General features: G+C 44.1%; 1 protein-coding gene across 1 annotated transcript in view; it reads right to left on the reverse strand.

Annotated features, from left to right (window-relative positions):
- Positions 1 to 4,433: 4,433 nt before the first annotated feature.
- The window catches only part of ptp4a3b (protein tyrosine phosphatase 4A3b), a gene marked incomplete at both ends in the record, with an annotated part of 18,901 nt that continues 1,989 nt past the window's right edge, over positions 4,434 to 21,345 (reverse strand). Inside the window, 4 exons of the mRNA XM_084336078.1 lie at positions 4,434 to 4,551; positions 8,723 to 8,797; positions 12,366 to 12,496; positions 13,650 to 13,742. Coding sequence (XP_084192204.1) covers positions 4,434 to 4,551; positions 8,723 to 8,797; positions 12,366 to 12,496; positions 13,650 to 13,742 — 417 coding nt within the window. The remainder of the gene's footprint in view (positions 4,552 to 8,722; positions 8,798 to 12,365; positions 12,497 to 13,649; positions 13,743 to 21,345) is intronic.

The following is a 21,345-nucleotide window of genomic DNA, read 5'->3' on the forward strand; positions in this document are numbered from 1 at the left end:
TAGTCAACTTCTCTCCGCTTTTCTGACGAATCTGCGCCGTCAAACTATCCTTCCTGAGACCGGAAGTAGAGGGGAGAAGACGCTATGTCTACGCGCGCCTCGTGTGGCCGGAGGCTAGAAATGTCTGCATGTTCTTCTTCTTCTTCTTCTTCTTCTTCTTCTTCTTCTTCTTCTTCTTCTGTTTTAACGGCAGCTTGTCGTTGCATTACTGCCCTCTTCTGGTATCATTTACCTCCTACAATGTCCGTTTTGTCAACACTTTCTTTCCTTGCCTTACTTTGCAGTAATTTGCAGTAAAATTAATCATCACGCGCACACACTCACTTTAAACATTCACCTTCAGCATTCACTTTAGACACTTTAAACACTTTTTAACACTACACCACATATTATCTATTTATTACTAAAAGATTTACACTACCTCTACTCCTCATTTTTGTATTTTGTGAGTTCCCGCTGAGCAGGTTGGCACCTTGCATGGCACAGTGTGAATGTGTGAATTTGTGAGTGAATGGGTGAATGTGAGGAACAAAGATTGGAAATACAAGCGCTATATAAATGCACCATTGGCATTTACCATTTGGTAGACGAAAGTCGAAAGTTAACAAGACGAAAGTCTTTCTCTGGTCTGCATCCCCTTAACAATTGTGTGTATTGAGCTGTACAATTGTACCCATTCTGCAATCTGTTTTCAATCAATCAATCAATCAATCAATCGTAGTAAGTGTCCAGAGTGTCCTCTGCTCAGCCAGTGGACATCTGAGTAATAATAGCACACCTGACATATGTAACAGAATTAGAAATGTAGTTTATTTAGATTCCATGCATTCCATTGTTGTCATGTGACTTTTTAAAATAGTTATTTTACCTTTATTTAACCAGGCAAATCAATTAAGAACAAATTCTTATTTACAATAATATGGCCTGGCAAGCGACAGCACCCCTTCCACAAATCATGTTAAACCCAGATTCGGCTCAAATAAGGGACTAAACACGTTTCGCAATTATGCCACATCAATGTGGAACGCCCTACCCAAAGCTGTAAAGGAATGTGGATCACTACCCACTTTCAAAACCTCTCTCAAGAGACACCTACGGGAGACTGCAATTCAACACTGGCCCCTGTAAATATCCTAACCCAACCCCCTCCAATGTACAGTAATTTACCTAGTATGGTTTTGTCAATAGTCCAATGTACAATTTTGTTTGTTTGTACAGAGTCTCCCCCCCCTCAATGTACAGTTTTGCTTGTCTATACAGTGTGCCCCCCCCCCCCCCCCCCCAACCACCTCCAATGTAAATTACCCAGTATGGTTGTCAATATCCCAGTGTACCCAACCCCCCCCACCCAACCTCCTCCAATGTACAGTTTCTACGTCAAATGTATATACTCCCTTTTCTTGACTCCTTCTGTATCACAAACAGTACTGTATTTGCAAATCTGGTATGTCATAAATGTATAGATGTAGCAGTACTGACTATCTGTATGTCATGTATGTCATATATGTCCTGATGAATTGAAAATGGGGGACCCTGGTGGAAACAAGACGAAAGTCTTTCTCTGGTCTGCATCCCCTTAACAATTGTGTGTATTGAGCTGTACTGTATTGTACCCATTCTGCAATCTGTTAATAAAGTTTTCAATCAATCAATCAATCAATCCTTGAAGGGGGGGGGGGGGCTGAAAAGGAATTCAGACGAAGTATTTCCGACATACTGTAGCTAAGCGACAGCCGTGATGCAAACTTTTACAAACCCAACTAAAAGCACAACAATCTTAGGACAAAGGGACACGTCCAAATATACCTGTCAAGCAATATACAGTTATAACATTTGCGGCATATCTTCCACGTACTCCTGACAACAAGCAGAACAATAGAAACAAGCACAGAGAACGGAGAATGCACACCCATGCATTGAGACAAACAAGGGAGAGGCATAAAGCAATATAGCAGTGAGACGGCCACCATGACAGACAGGGGGTTGGGGATGTTACTGGGTTGACTTGACTGTTGTGGAGCTGTATAGATTATTGCAATAGTTTATTTTATTTCATACGAGATGTGCAGTGACCATAAGACTACAGTGACCATAAGACTACAGCGACCAGAAGACTACAGTGACCAGAAGACTACAGCGACCAGAAGACTACAGCGACCATAAGACTACAGCGACCAGAAGACTACAGCGACCAGAAGACTGGTCTTTGTTTTTTTTTGTCTTCTGTCTTCTGCAGGTATATGGCTCCATGCAAAATGTTATTTAAAAAAAAAAAAAAAAACTTACATTAGCATTGACATTTATAGACAAACAACACTTAGACAATACTTAAAATGACATCAAACACATAACAATACACTGACATGGGACCTTTGAATTCCTGATGAATGATATAATATGGCTGCGTCCAGCAGCCCAGACCCCCATAAGAAAAAAAAAGCATGGTAAAAGACATGCTAAGGTCCTGCGATCGTGCAATACAGTGTATATAGACTGTACTGTGTTGTAATACACATGTCTAGAGTAGACTGTATATAGACTCCACTGCGTTGCTGCTGGTGCCTTGCCGATGGCTTCTAATGTATGTGGTCTAATATGTTTCAGCACAGCTGTGTTTCAGCCACCAGCACCAGGTGTATTGGCCCTGGCTGGCTCAGCGGCTCACCATGTGCTCCAACGTCCCTCTCACTGCAGAGTACAGTGGGCAGTGAGTGGGCAGCTGAAGAGGTTTTTTCTGGGGGCCGGGCAAGACGTCGTCGACCACCATCACATCAGGAAGAAGGTGATAGGCGGGTGCGGCTCAGCCTGCCAGAGATCCGTTCGTTCATGCGTGTGGACGTTCTGGTCCACAGCTCGCTCCCCACCACCTTGTCAACAAGGCCCCCTGCCGACTCCTCCCAGCAGCGGCTCTGTTCGACCTCCTTTCCTCCACTGCAGCGGCAGCCCTCACCTCCTGCTGCTGAATCCTCCTTTGCTCCTCCTTTCCCCGTACCTTTCGCATACCATGGAGTTGGGGAACATTCCCGATCCCCCTCCTCCTCTCCCACGGGTCACCGCTCCCGGCCTCCAGATCTCTTGAGTCGTGACTCCGCTTCCGGCTGCGTGTAGCTTTATGCCAAGCAAGCAGTGCAAAAATTTACCGTAGTGGCGTGCAGTAATGCGCCTTTCATTTTCCGCCGCCCAGCGCCCAGGTCGCGCGGAAATAGGCTGTCTATTGCCATTCTCTTTGACAAACTCTAACCTTAACCAGCTCCTTAACAACGCCTAAACTTAACCGTTCTAACCTTAACCAACTCCGAAACAATGCCTAACCTTAACCTTAACCTTAACCATGCCTAACCTTAACCATAGAAATTATATTGCCATTCTCTTTGACAAACTCTAACCTTAACCAGCTCCTTAACAGCGCCTAAACTTAACCGTTCTAACCTTAACCAACTCCGAAACAATGCCTAACCTTAACCTTAACCTTAACCATGCCTAACCTTAACCGGCGAAAGAATACATGTTAAAAAAAAATCACGTTAAAAAATATTTTCGATGGGATTCGAACTCGCCAGCAAACAAGCCATAGGATCCACAGCCATGTGGCCTTGCCAATTGAGCTATTGCTAGATACTGAATAAGGGGCGGTGACTTATATATATTGAGCTCCGCTCGTGTCGAACCAAGGCGGGATCTCATGCGCATGCGCGGGCACCTCGCGCGAGCACGCCGGCGCACGCACGCACCTGAGCGAGCACGCCGCCGCCGGTGCACGCACGGTAGCATTTGTCTGAAAAGAAGGGCGCTTTACCGCACTGGCGTGCGGTGACGAATGCGGAAGCATTTTTGCACTGCTTGCTTGGCATTAAGGAAAACGCCTTCCGCCTCCACGCCACTGACTGTATATATAACTGTGTCCACTGGAGGGTGCTATAGTCTTCACCACCACCACTTCTGCCGCTGTGCCTCCTTCACATCATCGCTATAACGTCTGTGTACGTCAGCACCTTGTCCCTCGTCTCGTCACCTTGAACCTCCTCTTCAACCGGGAGCTTTGTGTTGTTGTTCCCGTGGAGGGAATTTTAAGTTGTTTGAACTACTTTCGTGACTTTAGTTAACAAAACTATATTTCTCCTGAGGGCATGGCTTTGTTGTAGTTCTTCCAGTGTAAAATAGCTCAGTAACCACCACCTCCAAAACGATGCTTTCAGACTATAGCTTCCCGAACACTGTTCACACAGTGTCCCCAGAGAGAGAGGGCCGAGGTCAGAGGTCAGGGCAGAGTGGTCAGCCTGGTCTGGTCTTGTTCATGTTTAGATGGGATCTCTGTCCCTGTGGTTCAGTGCCACAAACCACTCAGCACATTATAGGTTAAAATCCCAAACTCCATCTGTGGCTGCTTCACTGCTCTGTATACGTGTGTGTGTGTGTGTGTGTGTGTGTGTACGTCACATGTTGCAGCACTTGTTCTTGTGTGCGTGAGAGTCTTTGATGCGAAGACGGTGTTTGGAGTGATATTTCTCCAGGTAGTCCAGCTGCTTACTGTTGATAGCTCCACGCCGCCTCCTACACACACGCATACACACACACACACACACACGCACACACACACACACACACACACACGCACGCACGCATGCACGCACACACGCACGCACACACACACACACACACACGCACGCACGCACGCACGCACACACACACACACACACACACAGGTAATAAAGGTTATGATGGACTTACTGTGGGATCTAGTCTTGAAATAACACATTTACTGTGAGATCTAGTCTAATGACATAACACATTTACTGTGATATCTAGTCTAATGAAATAACACATTCTGTGAGATCTAGTCTTGAAATAACACATTTACTGTGAGATCTAGTCTTGAAATAACACATTTACTGTGAGATCTAGTCTAATGACATAACACATTTACTGTGAGATCTAGTCTAATGAAATAACACATTCTGTTAGATCTAGTTACTGAAACAACACATTCTGTTAGATCTAGTCTAATGAAATAACACATTGTTAGATCTAGTCTAATGAAATAACACATTCTGTTAGATCTAGTTACTGAAATAACACATTCTGTTAGATCTAGTCTAATGAAATAACACATTGCTAGATCTAGTCTAATGAAATAACACATTCTGTTAGATCTAGTTACTGAAATAACACATTCTGTTAGATCTAGTCTAATGAAATAACACATTGCTAGATCTAGTCTAATGAAATAACACATTCTGTTAGATCTAGTTACTGAAATAACACATTCTGTTAGATCTAGTTACTGAAATAACACATTCTGTTAGATCTAGTTACTGAAATAACACATTCTGTTAGATCTAGTCTAATGAACTCACAAGAGGGGAGACGAGGAGAGGAGAAAAGAGGAGGGGATGAGAAGAGGGAGAGGAGAGGAAATGAGAAGAGAGAAGGGGAGAGAAGAACACTAGACCAACATGGCGGCACGTGCACAACACGAGGCTCTGCGTCTCCAGTCTTAGCAAATTAGTTTGTTTTAAATCTGCCCACTCAGAACAGTCTTGCTTTTATATCGTACACCCTACAATATCTTTTGGATGTTAGATGAATAATAATACATTTATTTTATATAGTGCCTTACATAGTATCTCAAAGCACGTTACAGACATTGCTTTTTTACATGGACAAACACACTACATGGACAGAGAGAATAACTAGTCAAAATGGTATGACGTCACATACATTTAATAGTAAAAAAATATGCTGAAAACCGATTGGCCGGAAGTCCCGCCCCCTTTTGTGAATGAAAGGGTTTCAGTGTTTAATTATATGTGAATTACAGATGTGGTGTGAGACGAGAGAGGTTTATAAATTAGGTCCCTTAATTAGAGGGTGTTGTAATAGTGAAGGAAGTTATTGGTGTGTTTGTCCAATCAATCCTATGATTTGGTTTTGACCTGCCTCTGACCTGGTTATGTCATTCTGTTGTTGTTTGTCTGATGTAGCAGTCAGCTGGTCAAGTCCTTCTGTGAGAAACACCTATGTCACAGCTGGTTGGGTTTGAAAGGTCATGGGGAGAGGTCAGTTGTATGTCTGGTGGTCATGTCCTTTTGGGTAAGCCGTGGTGACATGTTAAAACATGTATGTGTCGATGTAGGGTTTTGTTAGGGGAAGAAGATGGAGAGAGAGAAGAGACAGAGGCAGAGAGAGAATAAATAGATATATTTATTTGACTATATGAGTCTATGGAGGGCTCTAGAAGTATATTTAAGGTTTTGAATGAAATATGGCTCAAGGATGAATGCAAACTTTATTTAACAGATTGCAGAATGGGTACAATACAGTATGGCTCAATACACACAATTGTTAAGGGGATGCTTGCAGAACAGAGAAAGACGTTTGTCTTGTCTACATCAGGGTCCCCCCCCCCCCCCCTCAGAGATAGAGGGGATTATTAGAGAGACATTTAAGCATGAGGGGTGTATCTAAACGGTTGACAGATGGATCAGATCTTGTCTTATAAAATAAATAAACAATCAGCAATGTCTCGGTTGATGAATGGCCAGCAGTAGCCTAACAGTACTGCTGCTCCTAAAAAAATGTATTGATTGAAATTTGTATTAACAGATTGCAGAATGGGTACAATACAGTACGGCTCAATACAAACAATTGTTAAGGGGATGCAGACCAGAGAAAGACTTTCGTCATTGATCCAAGAGAGAGAGAGAGAGACAGAGAGAGAGAGAGAGAGAGAGAGAACTCACACACGAATTAGGCCCTACCTAATTCTAATACTTAATAAACTACCTGATATACGAAATGCAGAAATGCCTTGTCATTTCAGTACAGATTTTTTATACCCCAAAATGTATAAAGGGTTAAGGTAGACTAGTTAGTTGAACCAAGGCCTGCTATTATGGATCATGTGCCATAGACTGTATATACAGGGCAGGCAGAGGTTAAATAAATTATTGGTCCAAGTGGGAAGACAATAAAACTATGTTGGTTATTGTTATCCTACCTTTAAAATGGATATGGTGATCCTTATAATTTTTTTTCTCAATATGCTCCTGAACTGGTTTTCTCAAGCAGCTCAAATGTATCTAGTTGTACGACTTGTTAAAGTTAGAGGTTATATGTACAGTATAGGGTTGCAAGTAACTGTCTAACTGTACTTAACTGCTTCCACTGACTGTATATATAACTGTGTCCACTGGAGGGCGCTATAGGCGGAGCTTTTACTGTTACCACCAGGTAGAGAGTATAAAAGCTTATGCCGACTCCCCCTCTACCTCTTTCCCACCTGCCTCTCAGAGAGAGGAGAACTCTAGTAATGCTGCTGTTCAACATGTGAATGAATAAACCACGCCAAAGGCTAAAGATAGAAACCATGCCTCTTGACAGGGCCGGACTGGGGAAATAATTCATACCGGGAGATATAGAGCGAAATATAGCCCCAATCAGGCCACTTTTTAAGCGGGGGGTCTGGGGGTCCCCCACCAGGAATTTCTTTGTTACAAAGACTTAATTTCCTGCATTCTGGTGAATTTTTGTGCATGTGAATCACAAACTAATGAGCCAACAATTGCTTAGTACAATGTACTGTTATGGACCTCAAATAAAACTCTTGTGGCACTAGCAATGTTACTCTCTCCACCTTCAAAAAGAAAAAAGCAAGAGCACAACATATTTTTCTATTTACTATTATAATACAGTTAACCACTCTCTCCTGTAAGGGCCTTTCCTTTTCTTTGTTTTATCCCTCTCTCCTCCACCCTTTCTCTTTCTTCCACTGTTCATCTTGACATCAACGTTAATTGACTTTCGCTCTCTGATCTCTCCCGAGTCCCTCACTACCTGGCTCATTGCCTGGCTGTTATTCTGCATCTGAGTGCCGTCTGCCATTCCATTCGCCGCCTCCGCTGTCAATCAGTTGTATCGCCTGGTCCCGCCTCCACCAATCACAAGCGGCAGCACGGCTCCATTGTGTGTGTGTGATCCGCGTGAGGGAGAGAGAGTCAGATAGTTCTCCAACTCTGTCGCAGACAGTGAAATCCTGGTTGTTCCCCACCCACCTAGGTTAACAACTAGAAACAATGGCCTGGCAAAAAAAAATAAAACAATATAATAATAATACATTTTTTTTTTTTTTTTTTTATATAATTTTTTTTTAATCTGTGCAGGCCAGGCCACCGGGAAAACTCCCGGTGCTCCCGATGGCCAGTCCAGGTCTGCCTCTTGACCACATTATTGTCGCCCCATAGCCAGATTCTGTCAACAAGACTAACCCTGATTCTGAATATTATTACATTTATAGAAATTAGATTATGTGTTGCCAACAAGTTGATAATGAAATGTTTTGGTGAAGCGCGAAACTCAAAGGTTAGGACTTGGGACTCGACTTGGGACTTGCCTGTCTTGACTTGGGACTTGAGTACCAAGACTTGAGACTGACTTGAGACTTGCAAAACAATGACTTGGTCCCACCTCTGGTGGTGCTACACTGTCGCACTTTACTGCTACATTTGCACTCTGGTTGGGTGCCAAATTGATCTTCGTTGTGCTGTATAATGACAATACATTTGAATCTAATTTAATCTAATCTAGATCTAGAGAGGAGAGGAGAAGAGAGGAGAGGAGAAGAGAGGAGAGGAGAGGAGGAGGAAAGGAGAGGCGGGGAGGGAAGAGGTGAGATGAGATGAGATGAGATGAGATGAGAAGAGAAGAGAGGAGATGTGTTTCTCACTGTCTGATCAGCTGAATGGCGTCTTCATACTTCATGCCGCTTTCAATGAGAGCCAGAGCCACCATCACTGGAGCCCTGTACGCACACACACGCACGCACGCACGCACGCACGCACACACACACACACACACACACACACACACACACACACACACACACACACACACACACACACACACACACACACACACACACACACACACACACACACACACACACACACACACACACACACACACACACACACACACACACACACACACACACACACAAGAATAGAATAGAGTAGAATAGATTAGACATATCAGGCAACATTGGCAGCTACTACAGCCTACGCTTGTCTGACCTGTACGCATTGTCTCTATACCCCAAGGTCCTCACAGAACTAGGTAAGTTAGCTGTTAGGTATCCCACTCCCCCTTCCTGGAATACACTACAAACTAAATCTGATTACTGTTGATGAATTTAAAACAGAGTCTGTGTTTCTGAATATCTAACTTCCTTTAACATTTAACCCGTTAGCCGGGCGGCTACGTGGCGCAGTGGGCAAGGCGCTCGCAACGAATGCTGGAGACTAGGCTGCCTCGAACAGGATGCCTCCTGTTCGAGCCCCGCTCTCCACATTGCTTTCAGTTTAGCTGGTCGTCCACAGTAATACACATTGGCCGTATTACGGGGAGGGAAACTGAAGGGTGGGGATCGGGCGTTGTGGACAGCGACTCCTACAGGTCGGTTGGTGCGCCTGCGCAGTAGAATCAGGAAGCGACGGGGGCGGCGCCCCTCCAAAGCCCAGATCCCCGACGCTGAAAGATGGAGCCGCGCAGGTGGAAAGATGCGACGGCTGTTACCCTGAGTATCGGAGGGACTCGTGCCATGTATGACTTAGTCCACATTGCAGCCGGCTTGTGGGAGGCAAGAAACAACGTTCGAAGACAGGGGAGGGTTGAATTGGACGATATGAAAATTGGGATGGGAGAAAAATAGAAAATGGGAGAAAAAGTGGACCAAAAAAACATTTAACCCGTTAGCCCCGGCCCCGAACACATGACTTGTAATGTGTTTCTGAATATCTTACCTCCTTTAACCCTGGCCAGTGGCATTTTTATATGTAAAATGTTGGTGGGGCAAGGATTTTTTCTGGCCTGGCGGTAGGCCTGCGGGGGGGGGGGGGGGGGGGGGGGGGGGGGTTGAAAGCGGATGTTTTTTTGTGTAAAAAATACTATTTATTGCATTCTGTGATTTTCTTTTGCACTTTGTGATGGATTAAATGAACTGCTATTCTAGAGCTCAACGCCACTGAAGGCTGCACCAAAGCACACAGACAACCTTTTAGGGATTCTATGACAACAACCTTGTCTTTAAACATGACACTACCATCATCAAGCGATTCAACACAACAGCATGCCAAACCAGGACCATAACATTAGGATGATAAAATATCACTCGCCAAGGCTGTGGGCTCACATGTCGATTACTTTGGCAACAAAGTCCTGTAGCTCCTGAATTAGCTGGCCCCCATGGTATTGCGAGCAAACGTTTTTATCCTCTTTAAGGTGGAAAGTTCCTCTCTGACTCAGATGTCATCATATTTATACATAACATAGTTATATGTTATATGTTGTTGTTAATGTTATAGTTGTTATGATGATTTTCAGCAGACTGACGGTCTCAGTAAAACCTAAGCCTCTTCTAGGTTGTTGTCATGGATGGATTTGAACGGTTACCCCGTGGTTACCTTTGCAAACTGTTTGAGTTATAACGACATCCAGTGGCTGGTGTGGACCCAGACATTTGATTAAAAATGTCTCCTCCAAAGGCGGTTAGGTGGTCGAGCGGAGATTGCGTTCGTCACCAGCCCCGGAGCTGAGTTGGATTTGCCTGTTCGAATCCAGCTCACAGCTCCGGGGTTGTCACCAGCTTGGCTGGCCGTCTGCACTGATACGATTGGCTGTATCAGAGGGTGGGAGAAGCTGGCGGGGTGGGTCCGGGTCGTTGTAAACAGCGACTCCTACAGTTCGGTCGGGGCGCCTGCTAAGCGCGGATTGGATGTGAGGGGGATAGTGTGGTCCTCCCACACGCTACGCCCTCTCAGTGAGAATCCGCGCTGCCAGGTGAAAAGAAGCGGTGATTGGCTGGACGTGTGTCGGAGGAAGCACGTGGTAGCCTCCACTCTCCCAGATGATCTGACTGTAGGGGGTAAAGCGCAGCGACCAGGAAGGGACTGGGAATTGGCATACGACTAACATTGGGATGGGGAGAAAATCGGAGGAAAATGGAGGGGGAAAAAGACAAAAAAAAAAAAAAAAAAAAAAAAATGTCTCCTCCAAATTCAGGGTTTCAAACCTGTGCTTGAGTAAATAATCCACTTTGTTCATTTTCACGTAACGTCACTAGCTAAGTAGTTTACAGTAGCGGCCGTTAGGAAAGTGTTCTTTACCGACTGTCTGTAATCTGATGCCAGCCAATCAACTTTAAAATACGAAATGACGTTGTACTAGGGGCTCGCAGCCCCACTTGCCATCAAATGTATGTGGTGTTCTGTGAACAACGCCCTGAGCATGCGCACTTGGATTTTCCCACGATAGATGTTATTTTAGACGATGGGGAGAAGAACGCAATCTGAAACAGCAAGGCAGAGCGATGACATGAACTAAAATACTAATAAAATGTATATGCAAAGGCAGCTGGGTGGCGCAGCGGACATTGCGCTCGTCACCAACACAAGAGACACCGGGTTCGACTCCGGCTGTCGGCGTTGCCTCCGGCTTGGGCCAGCCGTCATACTAACTCAATTGGCAGAGTTAGAGGGTGGAAGTCGATGGGTGGTAATCTGGACGTTGTGGACAGCGACTCCTACAGGTCGGTTGGGGGAGGACGCCTGCACAGCAGAGACAGGAAATGTCGGGGGTAGTGTGAGCCTCCCACACGTTACACCTCGCCAATGAGAGTCCGCGCTGGCAGGTGAAAAGATGTGACAGGCTGCCTCCTCGTGTACCGGAGGGGACACGTGATGCAAGGCTTCTATCCTCACTACAACCAGCCAGTGGGGGGCATATGCGAGCAACGTTCAAGACAGGGGAGGGAAGAATTGGCACAATGGAATTGGGATGGGAGGAAAATAGAAAAAGAGGAGAAAGAGTGGATCAAAAAAAAATAAAATTATATGCAATTTAGTAAGATGCTATATCCATACATAATACATTTGAGCAAATAATAGGCAAATATTTAAGAATGAATAACATTTGTCTGCAGTTCTTTTTGGCTCTGCCCCACCTGCCCCTAATGACCAGTCACCACTAGCCCTGGCCCTGAACACTTGACTTTGAATGTGTTTTGTTTGATATTATTCTATGTATGTATTAGACAATGTTCTGTCTAGTGACTTCACTGTAATGAATGATCAGCCAATCAGATCATATTCTGTCCAGTGACTTTGCTGTAATGAATTATCAGCCAATCAGTGTGTGTGTGTGTGTGTGTGTGTGTGTGTGTGCGCATGTGTGTGTGTGTTGTGTGTGTGTGTGTGTGTGTGTGTGTGTGTGTGTGTGTGTGTGTGTGTGCGCATGTGTGTGTGTGTGTGTGTGTGTGTGTGTGTGTGTGTGTGTGTGTGTGTGTGTGTGTGTGTGTGTGTGCGCGCGCATGCCTGCCCAGTCCTGACACACAGTGCACAGCCACACAGCATCCTGGTTCTTCCTGGAACTTGTTCTTCAGTAGATTCAGCCAATCATCTACCAGCTTACCAGGGGGTGGGGCTCCATCGTCAAATGGCCAATCCTGACAGAGAAGACAGGGGGGGGGGGTCATGTCGATGTGGAACTTGAACCCCAAGATGTAGATTTACCCCTATTCTGAAAACTTGTATTGAAGCTTCAGAGGCATAATTTTTTATTTTTTATTTTATTAATCAATCAAATACAATTGTATAAGAAACAAGTATGCTTGCTTTAAGTAGCATTTGTTTCCTGGTAAATTTTACAGGCATCATTACTTTCATATGATGAATACGATACATTTATTTATATTGCGCCCCTCAACCAATAGTCACAGCCCAGGGCGCAGCCTGGGAAAGAAGAAAACAAAATGACAGGAAACAATAAGAAAACAGACAAAAATACATGCAGGCCATCCAAGCAGACAGAGAACAGACGGATATAAATACACCTGTCATACTACTGTACAACACAAAACTAGCTCAAGGATTGTCTATGGCGAAAAGGTGTGTTTGATAGTTAGTGGGGTAGGCCATAAGGTGAAGCCTGTTATCGTTTCATCCCGTTCCCACTTTGGGGGACTATGACATTTTCACTCTGGGTGAACGATCGATTGGCGTAGATTTAGGAATAAAAAGTTCTCCATCTACAATCCTGCCGGTTTTTCGCAAATTATACTTTTAAAGTCGGGACTAGATCTTTCCTCACGAATGGATACTTTGGTCATCGCGTAGTTATATTTCATGTACTGTAAGTGGTGCGAGTTCTGTCACGTGTCTTGCGCTCGACCAATAGCAGCCGCTTTGTTGCCAGGATACGGACATCGGACGACAACAAATTTGTGTAAATAGGCTAGCATGACATCCACGGAGTAACGCTACATCTCGACGAGTACAGAAGAGGACGAGAAAATTGACAAAAACCTTCTAAAGTTCGCAAAAAGGTTTCTAAACAATGTTATATGCATCTCACTAGGGCTGTCTTAAATACTTAGACGCTTCGAAGCTTCATTCGATGGGCACATGGGATTCGAATAGGAAAATATAATTCGAATATAAATCAACTCTGCCTCTCTTTGTTAACTACAACAAGCAATGCTGTTTGTTATTTAAGATGAGGTCGGACTCGGCAAATGGTTGTTATGGATGTTATGGTTGTGTGTGTGTGTGTGTGTGTGTGTGTGTGTGTGTGTGTGTGTGTGTGTGTGTGGTCCTCACCACTACAGTAATGCCGTTGCTTTCCAGAGGAGTTTTGTCATAGGTGACGTCACAGACTCGAACCACCGTGGTGGCACCGTAGCGCCTCAGGTCCTGGGGGTCCGGAAGGGCAAGGGTAGGGTAGTAAACACAGCCTCAATTGGTTATTAAGTTATTGTTACTTTAATCAGTTATTAAAGAGTTATGGTTACTTTAATAATTTAGTAAAGAGCTATGGTTACTTTAAACAATTATTAAAGAGTTAGGGTTACTTTAATCATTTATTAAAGTTTAGCGTTACTTTAATAATTTATTAAAGAGTTAAGGTTACTTCTAATACTGTATTAACATTTAGCATTACTTTAACAATTGATTAAAGTTCAGCATTACTATAAAGGTTACTTTAAGTTATTCCACACCTGTCCTGTACATTGTTATGTACTTTATGTTATGTTATGTTATGTTATGCGCATGCGTCGCCTGAGACAGCCGCTGCTGCAGATTGATCTACCTGTTTCTGTACCTTTCGTCTAGTTTTACGTCTCTATTGTACTTCTTCTTTTACCTGGACACAAGTCCCTTTTTATTTATGTCGTGGCCTTCTAAACATGCAGAGTTTTTGTCCATCTGGCTGATGGATGGTGGAACTACTTTTTAAATTCACGAGCGGACAACAGCTGATCGGAGCGTCCGGGGTCCTTTGTCTACACGAGAGATCAGCTGTTGTCGCTATGCAACCAGCCGGCGCTCTACAGCCAGCTAACCAACCCGGAGTTAACAAACATGAATGAATGAATGAATGAAAACTTTATTAACAGATTGCAGAATGGGTACAGTGCAGTACAGCTCAATACATACAATTGTTAAGGGGATGCAGACCAGAGAAAGACTTTCGTCTTGTTTACACCAGGGTCCCCCATTTCCAATTCATCGTAACATATATGACATACATGACATACAGATAGACAGTACTGCTACATCTATACATTTATGACATACCAGATGTGCAATTACAGTACTGTATTTGTGATACAAAAAGAGTCCGGAAAGAAAAGAGTATATACATTAGGCGTAGAAACTGTACATTGGATTGGGTAGGTGGGGGTGGGACTGTACATTGGAGGTGGTGGGGGGGGGGGGGGGGGGGTGGGTAGGAGTGGGGGGGGGGGGGGGGTTGGGTAGGAGTGGAGGGGGGGGGGGGGGTGGTTGGGTGGGTGGGGGGGGGGGGGGGGGGGGTGGGTAGGAGGGGTGGGTGGGGGACACTGTACAACTGTACAAACAACACTGTACATTGGATTATTGACAAGATAATAGCTCCGGAGGAGGAGCTAATAAGGACAAATGGTGGCTTTCGGAGATGTCGAGGAAGAGGGCGACGTGCGAGACAGAAGAGGGCTGAAGCACGGAGAGAGGAGATACATTAAACCATATCTCCCCTCCGTCGTCACGGGTAACGTGAGGTCGCTGGCAAATAAGATGGACGAGTTGGCCGCGCTTGCCGGTAGTCAAAAGTAATACTGTGAGTGTAGTATTATGTGTTTTTCTGAGACATGTTTACATGCAGATGTTCCTGAGAGCAATGTCTCTATAGATGGGTTTCAGATTGTGCGCTCTGATAGGAACCGCGGGAGCAGCAAACAGAAAGGAAGGGGGGGGCTTGCTCTATTTATTAATAAGAGATGGTGTAATCCAGGCCATATTCCAATCAAAGACCAAGCAAACCCGACTGCTATTGCACGTGTCCAAACGAAAACACCTGAAGGCTCTAATCCTCATCTCAGGGGATTATAACCATGTGAAACTGGATAAATCACTACCAAACGTCTCACAATATGCCAGCTGCCACACCAGGGAAAATAGGACCCTGGACCTGCTGTATGCCAACATCAAGGAGGTGTACAGCTCCTCACCAATATCACAGCTGGGCCGGTCGGACCACAACCTGGTTCATCTCAACCCCTGTTATGTGCCTCTGGTCAAAAGACAGCCGGTGACCAAAATAACTGCGAGAAGGTGGTCGGAGGAGGCCCAAGAGGCACTACAGGGCTGCTTTGAGGTCACAGACTGGCAGGCACTGTATGAGCCCCATGGAGAGGACATTGATGGGTTCACAGAGTGCATCACGGATTACATAAACTTTTGTGTGGACTCCAATGTTCCGTCAAGGACTGTTACCTGTTTAACAACAAGCCATGGGTCACTAAGGACAGCAAAGCCCTACTGAACGATAAGAAGAGGGCTTTCAACACAGGTAACAGGGAGGAGGTCAAAAGAGTTCAGGGGCTTCTGAAAACCAACCTCAGAGAGGCCAAAGACAGCTACAGGGGGAAGTTGGAGAGGAAACTCGAGAATAATGATATCAAATCAGTTTGGACTGGAATACAGACCATAACTGGCATTAAATCGGCGGGTGGAAGGGGAGTAGAGAAGTAGACCGGGCTAATGAGCTAAACCTGTTTTATAACAGGTTTGACACAGCGGCCCTGGCTAGTCTCTTTGAATTTTCATTCAATCAATCACAGCGCAGATTGATTGATTGAATGAAAATGTTAGTAACAGATTGCAGAATGGGTACAATACAGTACGGCTCAATACACACAATTGTTAAGGCAATGCAGACCAGAGAAAGACTTTCGTCTTGTTTACATCAGGGTCCCCCATTTTCAATTGATAATGAATTGTAAGTAAGGGTGCAACTACCGTGCAATCCATTCTTTGTGGATCTAGCCCTAAGACTCCCAAGATGTAGCACTGAACGGCACAGGAAGTCCTTCATTCCGACAGCCATCAGACTTTATAATGCATCACTGTGCCTCACTGCATCACTGAGCACAGGGTGACAGTACCATCTTCCTGGACGTTTACTTTTAACTTAACCTGCACCCCCATAATTGGCCATTTTAGTTTTAGTTTTTGAGGACTGCATACTTTTTTTGCAAACCAAAACAACATACTTTATACTTATAGCACATGCATGAGCCTGGTCTCTTTTGAAAGATGACATTCTGACGTTTCTGATTCCAGAAAGAAGATTCACTTTTAGTGCTAATGAAATAGAGTAACATAGGTCTGAACTTGAGTTGTAGAAAAACTTGTTACTCAAGTTTTTCTGTAGTAGTTAGTAGTCCAGAGGTAGTATTTCCCCAGAATGTGTGGAGGCTTAATAATCTCCCGAGATCCATAGCCTGAAGCATTATGTAGTACAAGTCCAAATTTCACAAAGATCCATTCAGAAATGAGTGATTAGGAGTGATTTTGGTAAACTGTGTACAAAAGAAAAACTCAGTTTTCTCATAGACTTCAATTCATTCGGCTGTTTTTCTCTTCCTGTTTTTGCTTGTTAGTTTTTCACCTAGATCCCTGATTCATACATCCCCAGATGGGGTATCATTGGAAATCCACACTCATTGGCTACAACCCTCCACAATAATTTTCGAGATTGCCCAATGATTGACAGAACTAGAGTCCGAAGAGTCAGGAGTGGTATTTTGCGCAATACCGTGGACTTTGCACAAGCCTCAAATACCGGCATGTACCTCGAGAACTGTTGAACGGATCTTGTCACCTGAGTACCTCGAGAACTGTTGAACGGATCTTGTCACCTGAAAGGGCTATCGACAGGCAACAAATGGAGTTTTAATTTGATATATATATTCTATTACAAAATATGCACACCGAGCCACTAGTGGTCACCAAAGTGCTGGTGGTCAAATCGTCCTAAAAAGGGCCTGGGCCCTTGCAGGTTAAGATGTTTTAAACAAAAATTGTTACTATTAGAGATACTATAACTGTTTGCTTTTATAGTAAATATGTTCTTCAACACTCAAACTGTAATTATAAAAAAAAAAAAAAAAAAAACACAAAAAAAAATCCTTTTATTGTGTCTCTCTCCTCCGCGACTTGTCGGCATGATCGCTAGACTGGGTCACAAACATGGCTAGGGCTTAAGAAGTTAAGAAAGGTGTCTCTTCTAGGGAAGAGGTGGTCGCTGTAGCAACGCAGATAACGAGACAGAGTTAGCAGATAATGAGACAGAGAGAGTTGAACATTATGCCTGGCTAAGACAGAGGCAGCTTTAAGGCCACATTATTATTATTTTTTTATCCACTTTTTCTCCTTATTTTTAAATTGTTCTCCCATCCCAATTTCGTAATTCCAATTCTCCCCTCCCCTGTCTTGAACGTTGCTAGACTATGTCTCCCACTGGTCGGCTGTAGTGAGGATAGAAGCCGTGCATCAACCTTGGGAGGAGGCAGCCTGTCGCATCTTTTCACCAGACAGCTCGAACTCTCAGTGGCGAGGAGTAACGTGTGGGAGGCTCACGCTGACCCGGATACTTCCTGTTTTCGCCGCACCGGTGTCACCCAACCGACCTGTAGGAGTCGCTGTCCACAACGTCCAATCCCCACCCACCGGCTTTCCCACCCTCTAACACTGCCAATTGTGTTAGTATGACGGCCGGCCAAGCCGGAAGCAACGCCGAGAGCTGGGCTCGATTACCAGCATATCCTGCGTTAGTGGCGAGCGCCTTGCCCACTGCGCCACCCAGCCGCACTTTAAGGCCACATTCTTTTAGAGATAACATTCGCTCTATACAACGGACAAACGGACAGTGATGGGCAAGCTACTTGGAAAATGTAGTTAAGCTACACTACCAGTTACTCTCAATTAAATATACAGTAGCTCAACTACAACGGAAGCTATCCCCAGATAAATGTAGCAAGCTACACTACAAGCAACATGGAGCTGTGGCACACCAAATTGGTTGGCTGGAGTCCAAAGATGACAACCACGGGACCGCTAGAGAGACACCAACCCCAGACAGTGGCACATCCTCATTCAATACAGGTACCAGGATAGAGCCAGGATCATGAGTCCTGCTAGAGAAAAGAAGGAGTTGCTTTACATGGGAAATCGCGTCTATATTTCCCTCGACTACAGTAAGGCAATGCATGACAAACGCCAAAGTTTCATCACTGTAAAGAAGAAACTGTGGGAAAGGGGGTTCGAGTACGCCCTGCGTGGCAGGCAGCACACTTGAAGTGAAGATTGATGGCAAATGGAAGAAGTTCAACTCTCACGAGGAGGCCGTCTTGCTGCGAACTCTCTGTGAACTCTTCCTTGAATTTGACAGGATAAACAAACTTCAGAACTGAAGTGTACTTGTCCTCCTGAGTGAGTGTTTAGTTAGTTTGCCTTCAATGTGGAGACATTGTTTGTCAGTCCTTGATTTATTGTCAAAGAAATCTGTAAATGACAGTCCTTGTCCTGAACTCTCAAAGCTGTATGCGCTTAGCCTATAAAGGGGCGATTTAATTTAATTTAACTTAACTCGAGCATTATCTTGTGTTATACGTTTAGCTATATTTCCTTTCCTTTTATTGTTTCAGACTGAGCAGAAGTGGTGGTAAGATTTAGACCACCTTAAGCCATGGCTGGTTCATTTAGTAGCCAAACAGTTTTATTTTTTATTTTCCTTTTGTCTTTGTTTTGTATGTGTACGTGTACGAATGTGATTGTGTGTGTGAAGGGTGTAGGCTATACTCTCGGTCATGGTACCAGTCAGAGACGCTCCCTGATTACTTTCCCCATGCGCATTAGTACAGTTTTACATCATGGCCAGTGCAGCTGACAGTGATTACCCGTCCTCGCTACGGGATGACACAGAGAACGATACTCCCATCATTACTGATTTTGATTCGGATTGCCTTGAAGCTAAATTTGACAGTTTTGAGTACACACACTATAAATCCCATACACAGGTCAATGAAATAGACCCGGACAACATTTTTTTTTTACCAATTCAAATAACGAATGCCAATATTACACACCGCCATTAAATTCAACAGTAAGATCAATGTGGCAAACAACATATCACTGATCCATTTCAATAGTAGAAGCCTTCCCAGAAACTTTGACTCCATCAACAATTATCTAAAGGAATTTGACAAACCATTCAGTATCATAGATATTTCCGAGTCTTGGCTGAAGCCTGACAATTACTTAGATTTGACCATGTGTGGTTATGAAATGTTTTGGGTAAATAGAATTAGGAAAGACGGGGCACCCAAGTGGCGACCCATGTAACGCGCTGCGTCGCGAAGCGGCCCACCCGGGTTCGATTCCCGGACCCGGCGTCCTTTGCCGAATGTCTTCCCCCCCCACTCTGTCTCCCGTTCTTCCTCTCTCTCTCTCTCTACCGCAGGGGTTCCCAAACTTTTCAGGCCAGGGCCCAGAAAATAAGGCGTCAGAGAGCCGCGGCCCAATGCACATCGTCTGGCTTTTTTTTTTTTTTTTTTTGCCAGGCGACCGATTTTTTAAGCCAAATATCACTTCAATCCTATTAAGTTAGTTCAAGTTAGTTATTCATTTATATGTGCTATTTATGAGAGGGCTAACTTGTTGCAAAATAATAATGATAATAATAATAGCCTCATTAAAATACTATTGTTGCTTCGGTTGTTTTCAGCGTTTTATGTGCATAATCTGTTATTTAGTTTGAAATGTTCGTTGAAATAAGTAGATTTTTCGTTTTTGTTTATTTATTAAGTTAATATAAAACCATATAGTCACATTTTAGAATACAATAGAATAGAATTTTAGAATACAACTAGAAACACTGTCCTGGCCTGCTTCTAAGTTCAGTGGCCTGACAAAAAAAATAAAAATAAAAAAATATTTTTTTATTTTTTTTTAATCATCTCGCGGCCCACCAGTGGCTGCTCGCGGCCCACCTTTGGGTCGCGACCCCTACTTTGGGAACCACTGCTCTACCGGACTGCCCGGTAGTACAAACAAATACAAATCTACCAAAAACATTAAAAAAAAAAATATGATAACAGTTGAAGTCCAAAAGGAGGTGAGTTGTATTTACAGGGAGCCAGGGACGAACGCTGGAGAATTTACAGAGTGGATGGAGACATTATATTTTCAAGTCACTGTCATAGGATTTATTTTTATGTGGTGACTTCAACATTGATTTATTAACCCTTTCACTGCCACACGACAGAAGGTTAACCCTTTTACTATCACACAACCGACGGTCGACCGGCTGTCGTGTGGCAGTGAAAGGGTTAACCTTCTGTGTATTGTCGCAGTGAAAGGGTTAACCGTTTTGGTAGTGCGCCAGCTAAGCTTCATAAAAAAACGGAAGAATTTATTGATTCAATGTTCGGTATGAGTTTGCTTCCAAACATCATCAGACCCAGTAGAATAACTTCCCATAGCGCTACTCTAATAGACAACATATTTTGTAACAGTTTTGGTAACACCGTTAGTGGATTATTAATCAATGACATTTCGGACCATTTACCTGTGTTTACGGTGTATGAAGTCAATTACAATAAGATCAAACAGATACCGCACCCAAATATATACGGGTTAAGACTGATAGTTCAATGAATGCCCGAATGAGTTAATGGCCCAGCATTGGGAAACTGTGTAATAATAATAATGGCTTGGATTTATATAGCGCTCTTCATGACACCCAGAGCGCTTCACAGAGTCCATTATTCGTTCATACACAGTCATACCGGTGGTGGTAAGCTACAATTGCAGCCAGAGCTGCCCTGAGGCAGACTCACGGAAGTGTGGCAAATAATCATCGCCACATGCATACACATTCATACGAGGCAAGTAGGTTAAGTGTCTTGCCCAAGGACACAACTGCAATGGGATAGACATGGGCTTGAGCGGGATTCGAACCACCAACCCTTCG

Source organism: Notolepis coatsorum (assembly GCF_963971535.1).
Source record: "Notolepis coatsorum genome assembly, chromosome: 19".
Taxonomy (NCBI): domain Eukaryota; kingdom Metazoa; phylum Chordata; class Actinopteri; order Aulopiformes; family Paralepididae; genus Notolepis; species Notolepis coatsorum.